Source organism: Hyperolius riggenbachi, chromosome 2, assembly GCF_040937935.1.
Source record: "Hyperolius riggenbachi isolate aHypRig1 chromosome 2, aHypRig1.pri, whole genome shotgun sequence".
Lineage (NCBI taxonomy): Eukaryota > Metazoa > Chordata > Amphibia > Anura > Hyperoliidae > Hyperolius > Hyperolius riggenbachi.
This window is the reverse complement of record NC_090647.1, coordinates 267,150,177-267,173,446: the sequence shown is the minus strand read 5'-3', so window position 1 is coordinate 267,173,446 and position 23,270 is coordinate 267,150,177. Positions and strand designations below refer to the sequence as shown.

At 41.5% G+C, this 23,270-nt stretch overlaps 1 protein-coding gene across 3 annotated transcripts in view; it reads right to left on the bottom strand.

Moving 5' to 3' along the window:
- Positions 1-23,270, bottom strand: part of DOC2B (double C2 domain beta) — a 704,601-nt gene that overhangs the window by 283,774 nt on the left and 397,557 nt on the right. For all 3 annotated transcript variants that reach the window (XM_068268615.1, XM_068268616.1, XM_068268617.1), the window contains one exon: positions 3,336-3,445. In XM_068268615.1, coding sequence (XP_068124716.1) covers positions 3,336-3,445 — 110 coding nt within the window. The remainder of the gene's footprint in view (positions 1-3,335; positions 3,446-23,270) is intronic.

Genomic DNA, 23,270 nt, shown 5'->3' with positions numbered 1-23,270 from the left:
AGGGAGAAAATTATGTCAGGATTGACTTCAAGATAGACAGTCAAAATGGAAAATCCTAAGAAGGATTTTATCTTTTTTTATACTATACAAAATTCACTAAAATCAAAATGTGAACAGTGCAATTATTATTATTATTATTTATTTATAAAGTGCCAACATATTCCGTGGCGCTGTACAATGTAAGAAAACAAACAAGGGATACATAATGATACAGACAATGATATACATCAAATTCAAACACTGATACAAGATACAGCACTGCTGATTACAATTTGATTTAACATGATGACTAAAATGTATAAATGTCTAACAGTGTGCAAGCAATTAAATTAATAACAGTCCATGACACAAAAGGGTGAGAGCCCTGCCCTTGCGAGCTTACAATCTAAAGGAATGGGGTGGAAACAAGAGGTGGGGATGTATACAGTATATGTACAGGCAGTGCGTAATTAGGTTATTTAGTGGGTGCAATATATGTGTTATGTAAGTAGAGCAAGTATTTATCTACTTATATATGGTTTTTTTTCTGAGATGGTATGGCTGACAGCTCCACTTTAAGATCTCTCCCCAGATGCTCTAGGGGATTTAGATGTGTACTCATTGCTGCCCACTTCAGAGCTAGCCTAGCGCTAGCTACATGATAGCCGCTGTGCAGCGGCATCCCCCCACCCCTTTCCGATCACCTCAGGCGATCAGAGCAAACAGGAAATCCCGTTCAGAACGGGATTTCCTGTTTGGCTTCCCAATCACCATGGCGACGATCGGGATGATGTAATCGATGTCATGGCATCTGGGGGAGTCACGATCCACCCCGTAGCGCAGCCTGGCGGTGATTGGCCAGGCTGCGCAAGCGGTCTGCGGGGGGGGGGGGGGGCCCTCTTTTGCGGCGGGTAGCGGCGGATCAGCGGCGATTGGGTAAGACACGCAGCCAGCAAAGTGCTAGCTGCATGTTTAAAAATAAAATTATGCAAATCGGCCCACCAGGGCCTGAGCAATCCACCACGGCGGTCATGGACGAGCTGAGCTCGTCCATACCGCTTAGGTGGTTAAGCGGTAGAGCAGTGTGGCAAGATCGCTCTTTTTCTCTGCACAGATGACTCACACAGAAGGCTCTCTGCACAGATGACTCACACAGACGGCTCTCTGCACAGATGACTCACACAGACGGCTCTCTGCACAGATGACTCACACAGACGGCTCTCTGAACAGATGACTCACACAGACGGCTCTCTGCACAGATGACTCACACAGGCTCTCTTACTGTTGCATTCTCCTTCCTTATGGGAAGCTCAGTGCCAGCTTTTTATTGTCTAAACACAGAAGAAATATCCCTCCATGAGGCTGTTAAATACCGAGTGGTGCAATTCAATAATCTACACATTTGTAGTGTGCTTTTATCACATAGAACTCAAGGCACTGTCCATTGGTGTAACATGAACTCAAGTGACAAGAATCAGTGGCCATCACAGAAAAAAAGTGAGTGCTTCTTGGCCAGCATATGTACCTACTATGTGGCAGAAGGGATATGCACGGCTGGGAAAGCATTTTGCCTCTTCTGCTAAACGAATCATGCATGCTTTCGATGCTTGCACAGTAACAATATTAAGTCCAGCAGGCTGGGAAGGATAACAGGTTAAAAAGGCATGGAGAAGTAAAAAAAATAAAAAATAAACTTTAATAACGTTAACTTCATAATTTTATTAATAGACATAACTATATCACAAATAGTCAAGCAATAGATGAAGACTGATACGTGTTGATAAATCTACCTTGCAAACAGCATTAGAAATCGCCCACCAATATGCCCAAAAGCAACTTCCCAACACATTAGCAATTATTTCAATGCATAAGGAGACTTCTTTGTCGTATCAGCATCACAAGCATTATTAAAATTAAATTGAGCAGAAAAATGTACAGTGGAGGCTAGTGGTTTCAATGCAAAAGACAACTTGGAATTGAATCAGGCCCCAAGTATGCATCACAAACAAAGCATCAATAAAACAATCTAGCCCAGGATGACAATTTTCCTGTTTTGTACAATATACTCTCCTTAGCTTGTTCACAATGTTACAGTTTGTACAGCTCTGAGGTGAATTAATAATTCAGCTCTTTGCCTTGCCACCATCACAAGTGCTTGAAACAAGGTCACAGGATACAAATGAAGATTAAAGCCTATCTTTTCATAACATATTTCATAACTTTGTTTCAATTTTTAGAATGTGGTTTCCCATTTAAATACAAAGTACTTTTTAAGTCTGCTTTATCTGCACACATTTTGATTGCTTATGTCGTCTTAGGGCTATAAAATCAAACTACTCAAAATTACATCTCTTCGCAATCAATCAACAATTACTACCAGTACATATCAGCCAAATCTTTTTTTAAACTTAGATAACATACACTCATTAAACACACACTGACTGTATTTATACTGTGTATGCTACAATGCCATTTATGATCACATATCTTGAGTGACCTATATGATATTTACAGACCATAATAACCATCTTTATGAGGCAGTATCTGTATGTCACTAGCAGATAGAATGTGTGTATTTCTTAATTTATGTTTTATTACATATATTGTATATTTTTGCAATATAATTGATGAACTTTATACACAGATTATGTAATTGTTTTGCCGATTGGCATTTCATCTTTTCTCGAGTTAGCATGTATTATTATTTATTTGCTCATGGCTTGCCTTGGTTGTTGGAATCTGCATAGGTTATGGATTGGCATCTCTACTGCCTTTGTAAGAAGAAGCATATGGTAATTATTGATGACACCAATCTCACCTTGCTTCATGGCTGGGGTGTCTAGGGTGACATGAGACTCATGACACGTTCCAGCCTTTTACTCATTTAGTTCTTTTCTCTGGTATTGGGTAACTCCTTTCTATTGTGTGGTTCTGTTATATGTTCTTTTGGTTAATTTAACTGTTTTAATTATTTATTTTTGTTCTCTCCAAGGGTCATAATCCTGTATAGTAGTTGTCCTTGAGAGAGCAGTTCTTTGTGGTCCTGAAACATTGGAACTATGATAAACCGGTACATGTAAATAAAGTTTTGGGATTTTGTGGATACAATTGGTTTGATAGCTTGGTGGCGCTTATCCAGCTACTTTGCACCTGCTTTTGACAAGGATACAAAGATCATTGGTGTGTAGTATCTTCTCTAGACTTTAAAAGATTTACACATGCAGCAAAAAAAAATCTTTAGTACCTCCTTAGCACACATGTATCCAAATATATGCCATTTTTAGCATTTCTTGTTAAGAGCAGCGAGTTTTTCCTAGTATTGATCACCCAGATATTATCTGCAAAATGAGTCCTACCTGAGAGTCTTTCGGATCATATCTTCATCTGTTATTCCATAATATGTTAGTGTTTCATTCCATGTGGGGTTAAGTGTATTCCTCAAGGTTTTTGTTCGTAATTTGTTTGCCTGGAAAAAGACCAGAGTGTTATTAAAAAATAAATAAAATCAATATAACTCAAACTATGTTTACAGGTGAACCCATCCAATAACAGTCTTGAATTATACCGCCAACAGGCCACCTTCAACATAGTTACATAGTTATTTTGGTTGAAAAAAGACATACGTCCATCGAGTTCAACCAGTACAAAGTACAACTCCAGCCTGCTCCCTCACATATCCCTGTTGATCCAGAGGAAGGCGAAAAAACCCTTACAAGGCATGGTCCAATTAGCCCCTAAAGGGAAAAATTCCTTCCCGTCTCCAGATGGCAATCAGATAAAATCCCTGGATCAACATCATTAGGCATTACCTAGTAATTGTAGCCATGGATGTCATTCAACGCAAGGAAAGCATCTAAGCCCCCTTTAAATGCAGGTATAGAGTTTGCCATAACTACTTCTTGTGGCAATGCATTCCACATCTTAATCACTCTTACTGTAAAGAACCCTTTCCTAAATAAATGGCTAAAACGTTTTTCCTCCATGCGCAGATCATATCCTCTAGTCCTTTGAGAAGGCCTAGGGACAAAAAGCTCATCCGCCAAGCTATTATATTGCCATCTGATGTATTTATACATGTTAATTAAATCTCCTCTAAGGCGTCTTTTCTCTAGACTAAATAAACCCAGTTTATCCAACCTTTCTTGGTAAGCGAGACCTTCCATCCCACGTATCAATTTTGTAGCTCGTCTCTGCACCTGCTCTAAAACTGCAATATCTTGTTTGTAATGTGGTGCCCAGAACTGAATTCCATATTCCAGATGACATACTGTCTCTAAGATTATATATATATATATATATATATATATATATATATATATATATATATATGTACATACATACATTGACATTGACCTTACTGACACCACAAGGTAGCTGCCACTGATTTGCCATGCATTCGTTCATAGTGTTCATGTGTTTAAAACACACACAAGTCCTGCAGGAGTAAGCAACTACATGCAGGATGCCCCCAAGGTCCTACAGGCAACAGTTTTTCACAATGCTGAATAAACATTGATAACAACGTTCCCTGCATACCACTGCCAATGCTCCTCTGGGTTTCTACACATGATTGTATTTGGCTGTAAACATTGATTTCTGAGAGAATACACTACAAGGCACACTACAACTAGGTATTTAACCATCATTTGAATTGCTACTTTAACATACCGTATTATTCCCACGTATAAGACGACTGGGCATATAAAACGACCCCCCAACTTTTCCAGTCAAAATATAGAGTTTGGGATATACTCAACGTATAAGACTACCACTCTTCCAATGCACACCAACTAAAAATTTAAGAAAAATATATACGGGGGCTATGTATGAACAGATACTGGTGCTGTACTGTATGTGGTACCCAGTGTATAGGTGACTGTCTGGTTGGATTGGTCAATTCTCCCTCTCCCTCTCCCTAAGTGGATTGGTTAGCTCTCTCTGAGTCTACCTGTTTATCAGAGTGGTATGGAAGACTAGATCACGCTGTGCCAATAAAACACACCTCTTCCGCCCTTGTATCCTATTTACCTCCTTCTCTGCCTCTCAGATCCCGCACATGTGCGCCTGCGCCGCTTCACTACAATCCTCAGCAGCGATATCTAAAAGGCAGTAACAGGATAGGGCATATCACCCGGCATCAATGGCACCCAGCGTATAAGACGACCCCTGACTTTTCAGAAGATTTTCAAGGGTTAAAAAGTAGTCTTATACGCCAGAATATACAGTACATTGCCTTTTTTGGTTTCCAGCCTTACATAGCATAAATTCATCAAAAACACACATCACATTTTAATGACAGATATTTTTTGTTCAACAATTAATGCTATATTTTATTCTATCCTGCATTAAGAAATGCATAATAAAATGTGAAATGTGCCTCATGGATGTATGTAATGAAGGTTAACACCATTCTTTGCAGAGAAACAATGATAGCAATTTGTCAACAATTCTGTGAAAATCACACCACCTGATTCTTTACTTCTGGAGGAGGTGTGAATATTCTTAGAAAATAAACAAACACACTTGTTAAGTGTATGCAAAAGAACTGTCAAGTAGCGCTAACCTATAATAACAAGAGTGTAGCCAAGCTAACAAAGAGTGTTGTGTGTTTGGTTGTCATGTGGCCATGAATATTGTTTACCATCCAATACCTTATTTTCTATATATAATACACAACTGTTTTATCACAGTTTTAATGTGTGTGTGTGTACATGTTGGGTAGCAGTGCAAGATACAGGGAAGGGTTGTAAGGGTTGTAATAGTAATTAAAAGTGATCTCCATTCAGATTTATTGGTGTTCATTTAATAAAAATAGCATTTGTATTGTATGTTTTTAAAAGGTTTCATCCATCTAGAGTCTTAAACCGCACAAGTAACAGACTTCCTATTATGAAATTGGTAAGAGAAAAGCAGAGAATCATGCAATTTGCATTGCAGCTTCAAAAGACAATACTGTTAACTTAAATGCAAAAGAATGTCTAGGTTTACTTCTGTTTACAAAGCAGTAGTGCAAGTTAAACCTTATGTCAACTCATTTAAACTCACTCAGTAGCACCCAGCATTTTCAGTAGCAGAAATGCAACATTTCCAATAGCAGAAATAAGAGAGATCTACTTTAAAAAATGTACTAAAAACAAAGTTAGAGTGCGATTTATAGAAGGGTAAATAAGCCGTTATCGGCGGAAGTTGAGAGCCAGTTACCTAATTTATGCTCTGCTCGCAACTCTGAATAGGTAGGAAGAGACTTATCTGCTAACTGCTACCTATAATGAGGAGGGGCTACTTAATACTAGGAGAATACCTGGCTACCTATGCTTGGGGGAGGGGGCTCAATTGTTACCTAAAGTGGGGCCTACCAAGACTGGGATCAAATTCAGCTTTCAAAACTGGGCGGGGAGGAACCTGCTACCTAAACTGGGGGGGGGGGGGGGGTCGACCTAACATTGGGGAACACATTAGCCTTTCAATACTAGGGGGTGGGGGTTGCACATCTGCTTTCTATACTGAGGAGGATACGGAGACATAGCTGGCCACCTATACTTGAGGGGGGGGGGGTAGGGGGGCACATACACTAGCTAAACTGGGGGCACATTTGGATATCTATACTTGGGATGGGGAGGCACATCTGCTACCTATTCTGGGGGAACTGACTAATACTGGGGCAGATATGCTACCTATACTATTTTTTTCTTTGGGTGTTGAGGGTAGTAAATTAATTTACAGGTTTTTTTTATTGGGATATAAGTAAAATACAAAATTGATTGGAGAAAACTAAGGCAAAAACACTGAAAGACATATACAAACCTCATGTAAGTAGTGTCCTGGTTAAGATCAAAATCTGGAATCCCAGGCACTGGTTGAGAATGCTAAGCATTTAGCCACTATGCTGTCTTTTTGCACAGTTCCAGTTGATGTCAATTCATGATGTATTCAATAGCCTGGGTCATTTGCGTGTACAGCAGTGTCAAACATTACTGCTTTACATTGTTGGGACTGCCAACTCTGGTAGAAATCTGAGGGATACAATACAAACTAAATTCCATTTTTGCCTGGAGTTTTATTTTAATTGTTGAAAAAGTTAATTTCAGCAACAAAAGGATTATTCATTATTTGCATTCAAAACTTTTTTTTGAGCAGGTTAAACTTAGTACAAAATGATTCCGATTATTGTAGGTGAAAAAATATGCATATCATAGGAAAAGAAAAAAAAGATTCCCAAATGCATCTGGTTTAAAAATATCTTCTGCTAATTAACGTATAAAATGGTTTAAACAGTAACTATACACAGTATCGTAAAAAATCCATTCAGCTGAATATTTTACTGAGCAGTGAGATGTATGAAAGGACCTAAGGGAAAATATTGATTTATCATTAAATCTTCTCTCTTAACAGAAGATATATAGCTTTCTTATGGTTGTTAGGTCTGCACTTGGGCATTACCAGTTCATAATACAGTCCCATCTTTAATAAAATAGAGAGCTATTGAGACATGCTTCAATATAGGAATGATTTCTGTCTGCTGACAGGTGATCAATTTCAGTTTGTTTCGCCATGTCTGAGAGTTAAAGGCATGTTACCCTTGCAATATATTTATACACACAATTGATCAGCTTTCTTAGTTGATATAATGTTTTGTTATGAAAGGTACATATAATAAAAATATCAATAATACAGTATAAATAATATGCCATTCAGAGGATAGCTCATTTGTAATATAGGTGATGTTTTCAAACTTGTCTACCGAGTGACTAGAGTAAACGAACATGAAAAAAAACCTAATTGAAAAGCAAGATAGCGCTGATGAAGTACATGATCATCAAACACTCTAACGGTGATATGATCACAGTAAGCATGGTGGATGGATAGTGTTGCTTTTGTAATGCAGCTGCTCTGCATTAGTACCAAAGTTACTGTGCATTTGTAGCGTTCTAAAAACTGCTGAATAGAATAGGCTACATTTGGAAACCCCATCGCGATGCAAACACAGCTAAAGGAAAATTACCAGTCCAAATGTGTACATAGGCCCTCTAATTATACTTAGCACTGCAAACCCATTTGTTCTGTCAGCTGCTGACTCTATAGGTAATCTAAATTATAAATATAATTATAAAGTAAACCTGAAGCAAAAGGAATGAGACAATGGTTGAGATTATGCCTATTTGTTTACAGACGTTCTAAACTTTCTGAATCATTGTCCCATATGCAATTCACTATTTCTCCTGAGTTTTCTCTTAGGTGTAGGGATGCTCATTCGGATTCCGCGGAAATGCAATTTCCAAAATTCCCATCGGAAATTGCATTTCCGATCGGAAATTGCATTTCCGCATCGGAATGCGGAAATCGGTAATGCAAGCGCCGTAGGCAGATTTCCGCCGGAAATCGCGGAAATTCCACCCGACTTTAACATCGATTTTCTCAAGAAATATAAGGTCTTTTTGAAAACTTTTGTTTGCATCTTGTTCACAAGATTCGGTTTAATAAACCTGGACAATTTGGTGTTTCTAGGACTTAAGGGGGCTTTGCTATTAACCGCTAAAGTCGGCAGATTTTTACTGTAATGTAAAATGCAGAAAATCTGCATCTGCCAATTTCCTGCACTTTACATTACAGTAAAAATCCGCCGACTTTAGCGGTTAATAGCAAAGCCCCCTTAAGTCCTAGAAACACCAAATAAACCAGGGTTTATTAAACAGAATCTTCTGAATCTTCTGAACAAGATGCAAAAAAAAGTTTTCAAAAAGACCTTATAGTTTTTGAGAAAATCGATGTTAAAGTCGGGCAGAATTTCCGCTATTTCCGGTGGAAATTCCGCATTGGAATGCGGTAATTGGTAGTGGAATCAGTAATCGGTACATGACGGAATGCGGATTTACCCCGGAATCGTAAATTGGCATTCCGACCATCCCTACTTAGGTGATATTTTCACAACTTGTCATTAAGTTCCACGAGCAAGCAAGAAAATACTCAAAATAATTGTAATAGTACTTTCCACCATACCTTGGGTAGTTTTTCAATTATAAAATTCTTAAAGGTTATTTTATAGAATACGGTAACTGTCGGGCATAAAATCAATTCTTTATCTTTATCTGGTAAACAAGTAATACGGATGCTAACCAGGCAATCCAAAAAAGTTAAAATTTCTATTACTTTTCTTGATGATAAATGATCATTCCCCAGTTTACCTGGCGTCTATTTGGTACACACAAGTTGCAGGGCATATTGGGTTGTCCTTTTTTGCTTCTGTACTTCCCCTCAGACTTAACTAATGCAGCCTGATTGGCTGAAGCCTCTTTCCCTCCTGTTTTCCCCTCCCACACCTCTGTTCCTCTCTGATTGGCCAATATTTCTCATGCTGAGACAATGCACTTTCTATAGTGAAGGGCTGGCAAATCAGGCAGAGAAGACTAAGGGAGGAAATGAAATCAGAATTGGCTTCAAAATAGCCACACTTAAAATGGGAAATGCTAAGAAGGATTTTCTCTTTTTTCACTTTAGAAAAATCACTGAAATCAAAACGTGGACAGTGCAATAAACGTGATATGTAAGTAGAGCAAGAATTTAGCTACTTATGTGTTTTTTTCTGAGATAGTATGGCTGACAGCTTCTCTTTAAAGAGAATATGAAAATGATCTCCTAGCAGAAAACTCAGGAAAAAAATGTAATTGCATATGAGCCCTTGACTTATGTGTGGGTATAAGGGCTGGTTCACACTGCAAGAGCTTTTTAAGCCCTAGTGATTTGAAAAGCTCTTGCTAATGCAAAGCTATGGGGGATTTTTACAAAATCACATCGCTCCAGTGAGAATACACACATAGCATTAAATTAGCGCAAGAGCTTTTAAAAATCACAAAGTGCTTAGAAAAGCTCTTGTAGTGTGAATATGTAAGATTCAGACTGATGAATTGAAAAGATCAGCAATACAGGCTTTCTTTGTTTTGCACCCCCTCAGTTGATTGCCCCTTCCCTAAATCTTATGGCTCATGTATGGTGGTTGTAGGTCAGGATGTGGCGCTTTACATCAGTTAGTCCTGCCATTCCTGGGTTATACAAGACTGTGGGGTACAAAGGATTGAAAGACCTTAAAGGGGGGGTGGGGGGATGCTTAACATCTTTTCTTTTAAATATTACACTGCATATGCTCATGGATACATGCAATCACAGTGTTCTCAGAATGGCATTGCTGGCCATCACGTTGCCTTGGCCTCCACACATTTATGTGATTAATGGGTTGCCATCTTCATAGTTTGATAACCATGCCCTTTTTACAGATTTAGTTCAATGGTGCCATGAGCAGTAAAGGTGATAGCCTCTGTTCACCTACCGCTTAGGTCAGGGCTCCAGTCCTCAAGAGCTGAGGGCCTCACACATTTTTGCCACAGCTAAAAATAATTGATGGGACTGAATCAGGAAAGGTGTGGTTCATCAAGCACAATTCTCAGTCTATCCTAAACACTGGCGTGGATATAGCCCCCGAGGACTGGAGTTGGACAGCTCTAGAACAGAGATTAGCAAACTTGGCTCTCCAGCTGTTAAGGAACTACAAGTCCCACAATGCATTGCAGGAATCTGACAGCCACAGTCATGATTCATAAAGGCAAATGCATTGTGGGACTTAAAAGCTGGAGAGCCAAGTTTGCAGATCACTGCTAGCCTAACTTAGGTGTTTGCAGCAACACTTAGGTGAGGAATTACAAGGGGCAATCTCTTGCCTTGAAGAGAAGCCGGTGGATATTTAACCACTTAACCCCCCCCCGCGGTACGAATTTCTCTGTCCCTTTTTACACCCTTATAAAACCAAGGGACGGAGAAATCCGTACCTCCCGAACTACCGCCGCCACCCGCTCGCCCGGAGATCAATGAACGGGAAAATCCATTCCCGTTCGTTGATCTAAGCCACCACAATGATCTGCTGCTTCTATGAGAAACAGCGCGATCATTGTGATCTTCCCAGCCTCATAGTGCTTCCTGTAAGCGTCCTTCTGGACGCTTACAGGTCGCATGAACACAAACTCACTGTGGCCAAATAGTAAAACTACACCCTAAAACATTTTACATATACAAATACATTAGTTTTACACAATAAATTAACTCATTACCTCCCACACTCCCTAAATATTTTTTTTTTTGTAATTAAAAAAAACCAAAAAATAATACAATAAAAAACAAAAACAAATAGTTACCTTAGGGACTGAACTTTTTAAATATTTATGTCAGGAGGGTATAACACTGTTACTTTATAAACCACGGGCTTGTAATTAGGGATGGATGCAAAACTGAAAAAAATGCACCTTTATTTCCAAATAAAATATTGGTGCCAAACATTGTGATAGGGACATAATTTAAATGGTTTTATAACCGGGACAAATGGGCAAATACATTTCATGAGTTTTAATTACAGTAGCTTGCATTATTTAAAAACTATAATGGCCGTGTAACGATCGGTGTAACACAGAGAGGGTCTGATTACCGGTGATCTGCAGTATCACCGAGAATGCAGAATATACCCGATTATCGATGATCTGCAGTATCACCGATAATCAGATATATCTTCTAACCTCTGGACACCTGAGATATGAGAGTGTTTGGTGCAACAGTAATACTTTGAGGAAAGCACCCGTAAGATGGGTGCTAGACAGTAAGAGCTACTGATATGGATCAGATTCCTTCCACAGGTCTGATGCTCCCCAAGGGGCGGAACCAGGCTAAGACAGAGGGAAGGACAGAACGTGAGTGACACCAATGGGCAGTGTCACTAACAGATCTGTGAACTATCTCTTAACAGGAGAGATAGTTCTCGAGGTCGGACAGGCTAGGTCGTAACCACAGGGACAGATACAGTACAGAGACAGGAGACAGATGCAGATTCCAGAGACTAGCCGAGTTCGGTAACAGAATGAGAGAATGACAAAGTACAAAATCAAAGATCAGGAGAATGGTCAGGAGAGACGAAAGTCACAACAAATAATCAACAATGCCTAAGCTTGAGTGTGAACTCCAAGATTCTCACACTCCAGGAACTAGTCTAGAATATGACAAATAATACAGATGATACTGAATTCCTAGACTAAGGTGTGAGTTCCTTGGCCATCAACACCTTGGAAACTGAACTAGAGAATAATACAAATAATAACAGATTTCCTAGACTAAGGTGTGAGATCCTCGGCCATCAACACCTTGGAAACTGGTCTAAATAACACAGATACTGACAAGGTCTGAGTGCTACCACGTAGTGATCGCAACGGCAGACACCAGATGAATGACCAGCACCCAGTATATATACACTAGCGCTCACCAGCGCCTCCCCTAAGTGCTGGACCAATCGAAGTTACTGAAATTGTCAGCTGACCAGCTTGGTCAGCTGACCCTCTTCTGACTGCCATAAAGGCCCTGCCTCTCTGCGCGCGCGCGTCCTCCTAAACCAAAGTGGACTATCAGTCCCAGCCACACCAGTCATGTGTTGTAATGTTTCTGCTGTATTAGAAGCGGAATCCGCCGCACCGCTGTTCGTGCGTGCGGCGTTCTCTCTGCATCCCGCATTACTAAGAGGCACAGGCCTATGCGTGCAACTTGCCGCATTGGACGCGGAATCCGCCGCCCTGATGTCAGAGCATGCGGCGATTTCTCCGCGCTCCGCCTGCGCACCAGCTGCCATGTTGAACGCGGAATCAGCCACCTCACCTTGAGTATTGGCGGCGGCTTTTCCGCGTTTTCTCACAGGCCGAAAACTGAAAAAATATTTTTTTTCCCACATTTTGTTTACTATTTTCCCATTAAAACACATTTAGAATAAAATAATTCTTGGCATATTGTCCCACCTAAAGAAAGCCTAATTGGTGGCGAAAAAAAGATATAGTTCATTTCATTGCAACAAGTAATAATAAAGTTATAGACGAATGAATGGAAGGAGCGCTGAAAGGTGAAAATTGCTCTGGTGTTCAAGGGGTAACACCCCTCATTGGTGAAGTGGTTAAAATGTAAAAAAAAACAAAAACAACAAAAACAAGACACACATTACATGAATCAGCGTGTGTTCCTGACTCAGGTGCTCTGCTTCCTACCATTGTATGGCGCTCCCTTCTCTCACCAGGTTTCTGGAAAGATGTTAGTACAAAATGGCCACAACCCTGGCAGTACTTCCGGCTCATACACCAGAGTGCAAGAGAGGGCCTGAGCTCTGGGCATCCTCAACTGGTCCACTGGTGCAGAGCAGAGACTGGGAAGCGAGCATGTGTGGCTGAGAAGAGGCATAGGGAGAGGTGGGCAAGAGGAGTGAATGGGCAGTAAAGGTTCCTGGGCATGGGACAGGAATCTCTCTCCGGCAAAGGAAGCCTCTTCCGGTCCTAAGCTGCTGACGAGCTGCTTGTTGGCAATTTTGGGGGGTAAGTGCAGCAGCCAGGGGGGACAGAAACCACAACAGAAAGGACACAGAGGTATGTTGTAAGCTGAGTAACATGCCTCTGTGTCCAAATTACTATGCAAAGTATGCCACGGTACACTTTAACCACTTGCAGACCGCCCACTACCTATGGGCGGCGGCAAAGTGACACCCCCAGAATTGCGTAACGCCGATAGGCGCCGGTACCTGGGGGACTGAATAGCCGAGGATTGCGCGCATCCGCCGGCATTAGGCTCCGCCCACCCGCGACATCAACCCGCCGGCCAATTAGCAGTGCCAGCGGGTTGTTAACTCCCGATCTGCCGCGTTCAAAGCATATAATACGCTTTGTAATGTATACAAAGCGTATTATACAGGCTGCCTCCTGCCCTGGTGGTCCCAGTTATCAAGGGACCACCAGGGCAGGAGGCAGCCCCCCTAGTAAGCACACACAAACACTGAGCCTGCCCCCTGATCGCCCTCAGACCCCCCCCCCCCTGATCACCCCCTCAGACCACTGTTTGCACCTAATCACCCCCCCCTAATCACCAAATCACCCCCTGTCACTGCCACCCATCAGATCAGACCCTAACCTGCCCCTTGTGGGCACCTGATCACCCACCCACACCCTCAGATCACGCGCAGACCCGCCCTCAGATCACCTCCCAAGTGCATTGTTTACATTAGTTTTCCCCTCTAATCACCCACTGATCATCCATCAATCACCCCCTGTCACCACCTGTCACTGGTACCCATCAGATCAGACCCTAATCTGCCCCTCGTGGGCACCCAAACCCCCGCCCACGCCCTCAGATCGCCCTCAGACCCCCCCTGATCACCTCCCCAGTGCATTATTTACATTTGGTCTCCCCTCTAATCACCCACTGATCACCCATCAATCACCCCTTGTCACTGCTACTCATCAGATGAGACCCTAATCTGCCCCTTGCATGTACCCAATTACCCACCCACACCCTCAGATCGCCCTCAGACCCCCCCTGATCACCTCCCCAGTGCATTGCTTGCATCTATTCCCCCCTCTAATAACACCCTTAGACACCCATAAATCACCTCCTATCACCCCCTAGCACACCTACCCATCAGATCATACCCTAATTTGCACCGTGTGGGCTCCCGATCACTCGGCCAAACCCTTTAGATCCCCCTCAAACCCCCTTCCGATCACCTCCCCAATGCATTGATTGCATCTATTCTCCCCTCTAATCACCCCCTGAGACACCCATCACCTCCTGTCACCCCCTAGCACTCCTATCCATCAGATCAGGCCCTAATCTGCCCCCTGCAGGCTTTTGATCACCCAGTCAAACCCTCACCCGCCCCACTGCAGTGACAGAATTTTTTTTTTCTGATCACTGCTGGTCTCTACGACTTAATTGTGGCTGAGACCAACCGGTATGCCACACAATACGCAACCACCAATCCAAGAAGCTACCATACCCAGCCTTTTCGGTGGAAACCACTCCAAGTTTCCGAACGTAACATTTTTTGGGGCCTTCTCCTTAACATGGGTCTAGTCAAAAATAATGTATTGCGGTCTCATTGGTCTACGCACCCAATACATCACATGCCTATGTTCTCTGCTGCCATGTCCAGGTCACGATTTAAGAACATCCTGCGCTTCCTTCACTTCAGTGCCAATACAACCTGTCATCCAAGAGGTTACCCTGCATATGACCGGTTTCACAAAATTCGGCCCTTCATAGACCACCTGTCATCAAAATTTGCAGATGCTTACACCCCTGAAAAGTCATTTTGAGGCATTTGGTTTCCAGACTACTCCTCACGGTTTCGGGCCCCTAAAATGCCAGGGCAGTATAGGAACCCCACAAGTGACCCCATTTTAGAAAGAAGACACCCCAAGGTATTCCGTTAGGAGTATGATGAGTTCATAGAAGATTTTATTTTTTGTCACAAGTTAGTGGAAAATGACACTTTGTGAAAAAAAAACAATAAAAATCAATTTACGCTAACCCAAACCAATACACATACACTTATTGGATTTTTTTTTATCGTAGCACAATAAATTTGGTCAAAAATGTATACAGAAATTTTACTTTATTTGAAAAATGTCAGCACAGAAAGTTAAAAAAAAATCTTTTTTTTTGACAAAATTCAAGTTTTTGATGAATATAATAAAAACTAGAAATCACAGCAGCAATCAAATAGCACCAAAAGAAAGCTGTATTAGTGACAAGAAAAGGAGGTAAACTTCATTTAGGTGGTAGGTTGTATGACCGAGCAATAAACCGTTAAAGCTGCAGTGGTCTGAATGGAAAAAAAGTGTCTGGTCCTGGGTTTTAAGACTGCAGTCCTTAAGTGGTTTAGGGTCATCTGTCTCTCAACACATCCGGAGGTTCCCATTGCTTTAGGATCAGATACCGGGCACCAGCTGCGTTCCAAATGCTGATTTATTTCATCCCATCCAGTGACAGACACAAGAATTAGGCACCAGGTCTAACAGCCGTTTCGCAAGCTGACAATGCTTGCTTCCTCAGAGTCTCTGAGGAAGCAAGCATTGTCAGCTTGCGAAACGGCTGTTAGACCTGGTGCCTAATTGTTGTGTCTATCACTGGATGGGATGAAATAAATCAGCATTTGGAACGCAGCTGGTGCCCGGTACCTTTTCACTTTTATTGCACAATTGATGCCTATATATCGGAGGCACAATGACTAAGTGCTGAGGAACCCCCCAGAAAGGTCCTGCTGTCCAGCATTTAGTGCCGATCATCTTTTCTACTTACAACAATCAGCTTTAGGATCAGAAATGCAATCAAATTAAGCTAATACTTTATATTTGACATTGAGTTTAATAACTAAGGTGTGAAAAAGTGTCAGAATCTAAGTAAATTCAATAATATAAGTGGGAAGTGCTCTAGTTACTTAGCAAATAATGACTGTGTCTAATGCCAATGTAGCAGGCGTTTTCAAGTAGCAGAAGAAAAAAAAATGTGGTAGCAAGTATGAGTCGCAGGTGTTCTTATTTACCTAATACTATTGAATAATCACAAAATGCCTACAATCCGATGACATATTTAGCAACATAGGAGATTGCATATTGACGCAGCAACATATTTGAACTGAACAGAAACAAATTAGTTTGAACATATTTGTATTGTGAACCTACATCTACCGGAAAACAGTGTGCTAGAAAATATTTGATAGCAATTTCTGAAATCACGCATTTTGTCTTTTCTTGATTGTTCATTATTTTAGAGAAATGACAGAATGCACCCGAACAAATCACACCTTCTCCCTATATAAGCACCAACCAACTGCTCATGTGCTGAGATTTCACAACCAGGGGGAAAAACCAGATGAATTCAGCTAAACTTTAATTAAACCAGAGCCGTACAAGCAGCCTGACTGTGGAGCAATTTCTTCTTCAACTGCATGAGGTTTCAGATAGCTGCCAGCACTGACACTTTTCACTTTAATGACTTTGGATTAAATCGATAAATAAAAATTTTGTGCTATGGATTACACAAGATATGAATCCACACTTCACAATTTTAATAAAAAGCTGTTACCTGCCTCTTCCAGATTTTATTACTTGTATTAGTAATTATTATTATTTTTTTATAGTATGAACATTTTTGTACAAAATAAGGTGAGACTAAAACCATACATATACTGTAATTTATATAATACAATCGGTTAATACAATACGTAAGTGTACAACACATCCAGAAGGAACCACATAAAAATAGCATTGCATATACAGAAATACCAAGATATGACAGAAGAAAATAAAACAGCACATACGAGTGTACAGACTACAGGGGTGATTGGTAGAAACAGAGGTAGTAAAAGGATTAAGCTAAAGGGGATATCTGCAAGTCAAAGGGTCCCAGGGAGAATTTTGACCCTGCCTATCAGTCAGTTATAGTAGTCCTCTGTAATAGCTTTCATATTACTCTGCAATGCACCTTGCTAGCTTCCCCCGATGCCCCCCTTTAGTGCTTTCCACTTGACCTTGCAGTGCCCTTTGATCCATCCTTAATATTTTCCTTTGCCTCCTTCTTTCGTGCCTGCTGATGCTGTGTAGGACTCTCCCATTTCCCAGTTAGTGCCCTCTGATGCCTCCCATTAGAACACTCAACTGAGACCCAGTTTGTTCTTCTAGCTGCCCTCAATGTGAAGCCTAGACTAATATTGATCTGTCAGTGAGTTCCAGTTCAAATGAGATCAGAGATTAGTCAGCCATGCAGTTGGGATCTGACCACCTTTAATTTTTTCCTGACAGGATCTTTTACAATACAGAAATACAGAGCCTGACCAGTGACCAAGCAGGTGTGTTTATGGACGGGTAAGAGAATAAGTGTTGACATGGCTGGAGAAGCTTCTGGTGTTATCTATGTGGAGAACAATAGTGATCAGAAGAGATTTTTTAGCTTGTTCTGTTGATTATTGCCTCTAAGAGAAGTCATCTTTTATCAGTTGGCTGATCCAGCCTAAACCATGGAAGTAGAAACAAGAGAAATGCTATGCGGCTAGAAGGGTACAAGGCCCTGTGCCATTATTAAAGACCTGCTGAACTGAAAATGAATACATTCAAATAGAATATTTTATACTGTTTCAAGACCATTCGCTTTTTTTTCTACTAAAGTCGCTTTTGAAGTTTTCCAATTTTTCTATTGCATTTATAGCTCTTTAACTAGCTGCACTTTCCATTTACTGTTCTCCTCCAAAAGAGAAATGTCATCATTTTTAGTGAAAAGGATGAAAAGCCTTTACTCTGAGATACTAAAACTTTCAAACCTGACATAGCGGAGGCAACTTTTAAGCTAATTGAGCCACTCCTCTGCATGTTATTTATGACTCAGTCCCAAAACTATTCTTTGCAGTGGCTGAATAATTACTCTTCATAAAACCTTGAATTAAATGATAACAGGATTGATCTAATTTATTCACAGAGCGTTCGTTATTTAAATGGAAATGTTCTCTCAGTAAAAGGCGACTTCATACTTGTAAAGGTAGATGTTGCCTGTATAAGCCATTTTTAATCTCAAATCATTTTATTGTGATGCAGAGACTTTGTATAGTCTAGAACTGTGACTGTCCTTGACCTGGATGGTGACTTGTTTCATAACTTCTTAGCTTTATACAACCAGAAAGGATTTCACAATTTCTCATTTCGATTTATCTCTAACAATAGTTTAACTTGGCTTTGTTGGCTCCAACTAATAAAAGAATATTAAAAGTCCCCCCAAAAAACAGTATTTCTGTGTTGAATTTCAGATTTCAAAACATCTACTCAGCTGACTTTACAAGAAAACAGATGCAACATTTTGATATCAAGGTCCAAGGCTTCACACACACTTCAGAAGGTAGTTAATTTTAAGACCAGAGGAGTTAATAGGTTTGTGTGTAGCCATGGGTTGCAGACGTCCAATTGCTTATGTGCTTATCCTGGCAACACATGGGTTGATAGAGTAGTTCTATCAATCATATTCTTGATCTGATGTGATCATCTGATGTAATCGGGTGGAAACCAAGTGTTCGTTCTTATTCTCCATATAGCTTACATCTATATTATTGATTAGGCTATAAAATAAATTGCTTCACAAATCTATCAGGTTGAAAAGCAGATAGGATCGATTTTAAAAATTCCATCCTGCAAGAATCCATCATAGAGCTTTTGCAAGAAAGTGATTTTTTTTTTGCTGCAAGGAAAATCGATTGCTTATTTTTTTACTTGTCTTGTGTGTGAATAGTATGAGGCCATGGTTACGCAGCTGATTTCAAACACTCAAAATAAAGAGATTTAATTATTTATTTTCAACTGTCTCTTTTAAAATCAGTATGTTGCACGTAAAGAAAATATCTACAAGGAGCTGAAGCATATTTAACATTTTTGAAAGAAATAAGGACAGATGGGTGCAGCTAAGTGCAGTAGGTAAGCTGAATGGCCACTTGTACAGAATGGGGCAACTTGGCGAAGCAGTTAATTTAGGTAAAATGGGCACTGCCATAGACTATTCCGAGTAATTTGGGTACCAGAAGCACCTGATAAAATAGCAGGTGATGGGGCCTCCTGCTATGCAAACTGTGGCTGTACCTCACCCCCCCCCCATAATTTACCTTTTACAGCTGCTATTTGTGCCTATTAACCTCCCTGGCAGTCTATTAAAACTACCTGGGGGCAGCTTAGCACTTTAAAAAAAAAATGTTTTTTAATCATGTAGCTAGCCTAGCGCTAGCTACATGATAGCCGCTGTGTAGCGGCATCCCCCCTCCCCTTCCGATCAGAGCAAACAGGAAATCCCGTTCAGAATAGGATTTCCTGTTTGGCTTTCCCCGTCACCATGGCAATGATCGGGATGACGTCATCCACGTCATGGCGTCGGAGGGAGTCCCGATCCACCCCTTAGCGCTGCCTGGCGGTGATTGGCCAGGCTGCGCAAGGGGTCTTGGGGGGGGGGGGGCGCTGCGAATCAGCGCGGAGCGGCGGCGATCGGTTTGTACACGCAGCTAGCAAAGTGCTAGCTGCGTGTAACAAAAAGAAATTATGCAAATCGGCCCACCAGGGCCTGAGAAATCCTCCACGGCGGCTTAGTCCGAGCTCAGCTCGGGCTTACTGCCAGGGAGGTTAACAGATTGGTTCACATAGATGCCTACAGTTTAGGCATCTGTAGGGGGAATCCTTAAAGTTAGGCATCAGTGGGGGTCCTTAGGGTTACGCATCAAGAGGGAAGAATCATGTGAGAGTAAGGTTAGTTTATTATTATTTAGAATTTGTATAGTGCTGATGTCTTCCACAGTGCTTTAAAGGCAGCCATACACTGGTCGATTGCTACCAGATCAACCAGCAGATAGATCCCTCTGTGATCAAATCTGATCACAGAGGGATCTATTGGCTGCCTACACTGCAAACAGATTTTTAATCGATTTCACGATGAAATCGATTCACAATCTGTTGAGCTGCTGCCTCCCCCAGCATACGTTACCTGATCCGGCCAGCGTGAGTCCCCAGGTCTCCACTGTCTCTTCTCCACTCTGGCCCTCAGCTTCACTTTACTTCCTGTCGGGGGAAGTTTAAACAGTAGAGGGCGCTCTACTGTTTAAACTTCCCCCAACAGGAAGTAAGTGAAGCCAGCCGAAGCACAGCACGGAGAAGGTACTGCAGGGACACGTGCCGGTGGAACAGGTAATGTATTGCCGCTCTCCCGACCCGCCGGTGATCGAGCAAAATTTTCCGTGCGGACAGATCGACGGGACTGATCAATTTCGGACGGAAATCGGTCAGTGTTTGTGCATCGATTTCACAGCAGATTCGATCATAGTGATCAAATCTGCTGTCTATCGGCAGGAAATCAAGTAAGTGTATGAGCACCATAAGGAGTTTTTGTCACTAACTGTCCCCTCAGCGGAGCCCAGAATCTGATCCCTACCATAGTCATATGTCCGTTGTAGTCTAGGGCCAATTTAGGGGGAAGGTAATTAATTTAACTGTATATTTTCAGGATGTAAAAATTGCTTAGGTCTGTACATCAAGTAATTGACAATCTACCACACGGCATACAATTTTTGTAAAAATTGTTCAGAAAAATCCAACACTCCAGATCATCTTTTATCGAATAAATACGGGGAATTCGATCAGATTTCTCAAATAAATGAAAAAAAAAAAAGTTTTCAATTTTTTTGGGACATCCGAATTGCCATAAAATTGGATAATTTTATTGTATGGTGTGTGGACTTTTTAACTGTCACCTATATGTACGATTTCCCTAGTTCCTGACAACAACATGATAAAAATGGTGGAGGGTGCTTATATTGATGTCTGCATCTAACTTTCACCTGCTGCTGGCCTGTATATTAGGGTACCCGCTATCCCTAGTATAAGCAAAAGTATATTTTACATTCAAAACAGGTAGCGCTGGGAATACTATGTAGTAGTTACAAAAAGTACCTTTAATTGGTGCTTAAAACATATAAATACAATCGCAGGTTCTAAAACTGCTTGAGCATCAAATCACACACATACTGTATATATATATATATATATATATATATATATATATATATATATATATATATATATATTATATATATTATATATATATATATATATATATATATATTATATATATATATATATATATATATATATATATATATATATATATATATATATATTGTGACAGGGTGTCACAATGTTTATCAGAGAAAGTGCTGGATGGTGTATATGTTGCACCACGATTCCAGCACTTCATGTGTTAAAAGGCTCCAGGAATATTGTTGTTTTCTTCTTTCCTGAAGCCTATTGGGAAAAAGAAAACCAGTCTAGGGTCCTGGAGCCGGTCAGGGAAGAGCTGGGTGGGTTCCCTGACCACCTGGAGCCAGTCCGGGTTTTTCCTATCTGTGTGCTGCTCACACAGGTGTAGTACTTAAGTTAGCAGGCTGGACAATGGGAGAGTTTCCTGTATGCAGTCTGCCTGAAAGCTGCAAGGAAAAGGAGCTCTGTGAGTAATTGCAAACCTGCTAAACTGTAAGTTGCTCTGTTTTGTTTCATGGACTGTGATCAAATATATTTGTGTTGCTAGTATAGACAGGACTGCTGAGTGAGGTAGGCAGGAGCCAGACGGCTATGTTTATTTTCCTTTTTGTTTATTGTTTTGAGCAACTTGCAAAATAAAGCCTGAGCAACAGACTGGTTGCATGGGAAAAACTGGTCACTACCCCTGTTTGTGCATGGTGGAATCCTGCAAGAGGCTGCAACAGTCCACAATTGGTGCTCGGATGCGGGCATAAAGATTCCCTACCAAGTGCGTTTCATCTAGCAAGTTGGTTGCATTGCATCACGTCTGCTGTTTGTAAAAACGATGGAAGATCTTGTGTTACGCTTGGCTCAACTTAGTGCAGCCCAGCAAGAGGCAAATGTGCTGCAGCGAGAGACTAATGCACAGCAGGCTGCCCAGCAGGAGGCGCTGGCTGCACAGCAGGCTGCCCAGCAGGAGGCACAGCAGGAAATTGTACGTCTGCTGAGTGCTCAGGTGACAGCCCTGGCTGAGGCAGCAGAGAGAGATAGGAATGTGCAAGCTGAAGCTGCCAGGAAAGACAGAGAAACCCTTGCGGAGGTTCTGCAGCAGCTGAACTTGCGCCAGGAACAAGCTGGCAGTGCCACTGGTAACAGTGGCTTGGTTAAAGCAAGCCACTTTCTCCAAAAGATGACTCCACATGATGATGTGGAAGCATTTCTGAATACATTTGAGCGTACAGCAGAGCGAGAGGCGTGGCCTAAGACCCAGTGGGCAGGCTTGGTTGCTCCGTTTCTAACCGGTGATTCTCAGAAAGCATATTTTGATTTGACTGCTGAGGATGCTCAGGACTATGAGAAATTAAAACTAGAAATTCTCCGCCGGTTGGGGGTCACTCCAGCTGTGCGGGCCCAACGAGTGCACCGTTGGAATTACCTGTCTAATAAGTCTCCCAGGTCACAGATGCATGATTTGATTTATCTTGTGCGAAAATGGTTACAACCTGAGATACTCACTGCACCCCAGATTGTCGAAAGGGTCACGATGGATCGATTCTTGACAGCTCTGCCGCATGAGTTAAGAAAGTGGGTTAGTCATGCTGATCCAAAGTCCGCAGATGAGTTGGTTGAGATGGTAGAACGCTACCTAGCGGCAGAAGGGTTTTTAGCAGGTGTGTCGGCTCCAGAGAACTTACCTGCAAAGCGGCGTCTGCCAGCAGGGCCAGGAAGAGGCACATCAGCCCTAAGTTCTCCTGGGGGTTCTAAAACATGGGTGAAGACCAACATGGATACCAGGTGTTCGAAAGATACTCTACCAGGCTCCAGTATCCAGTGCTGGCGGTGTAAAGCTTGGGGGCATGTAGCTGCCAAGTGTCCTATGGTCACAGAGCCCATGGAGTGTGAAGCAGCACGGCGGTT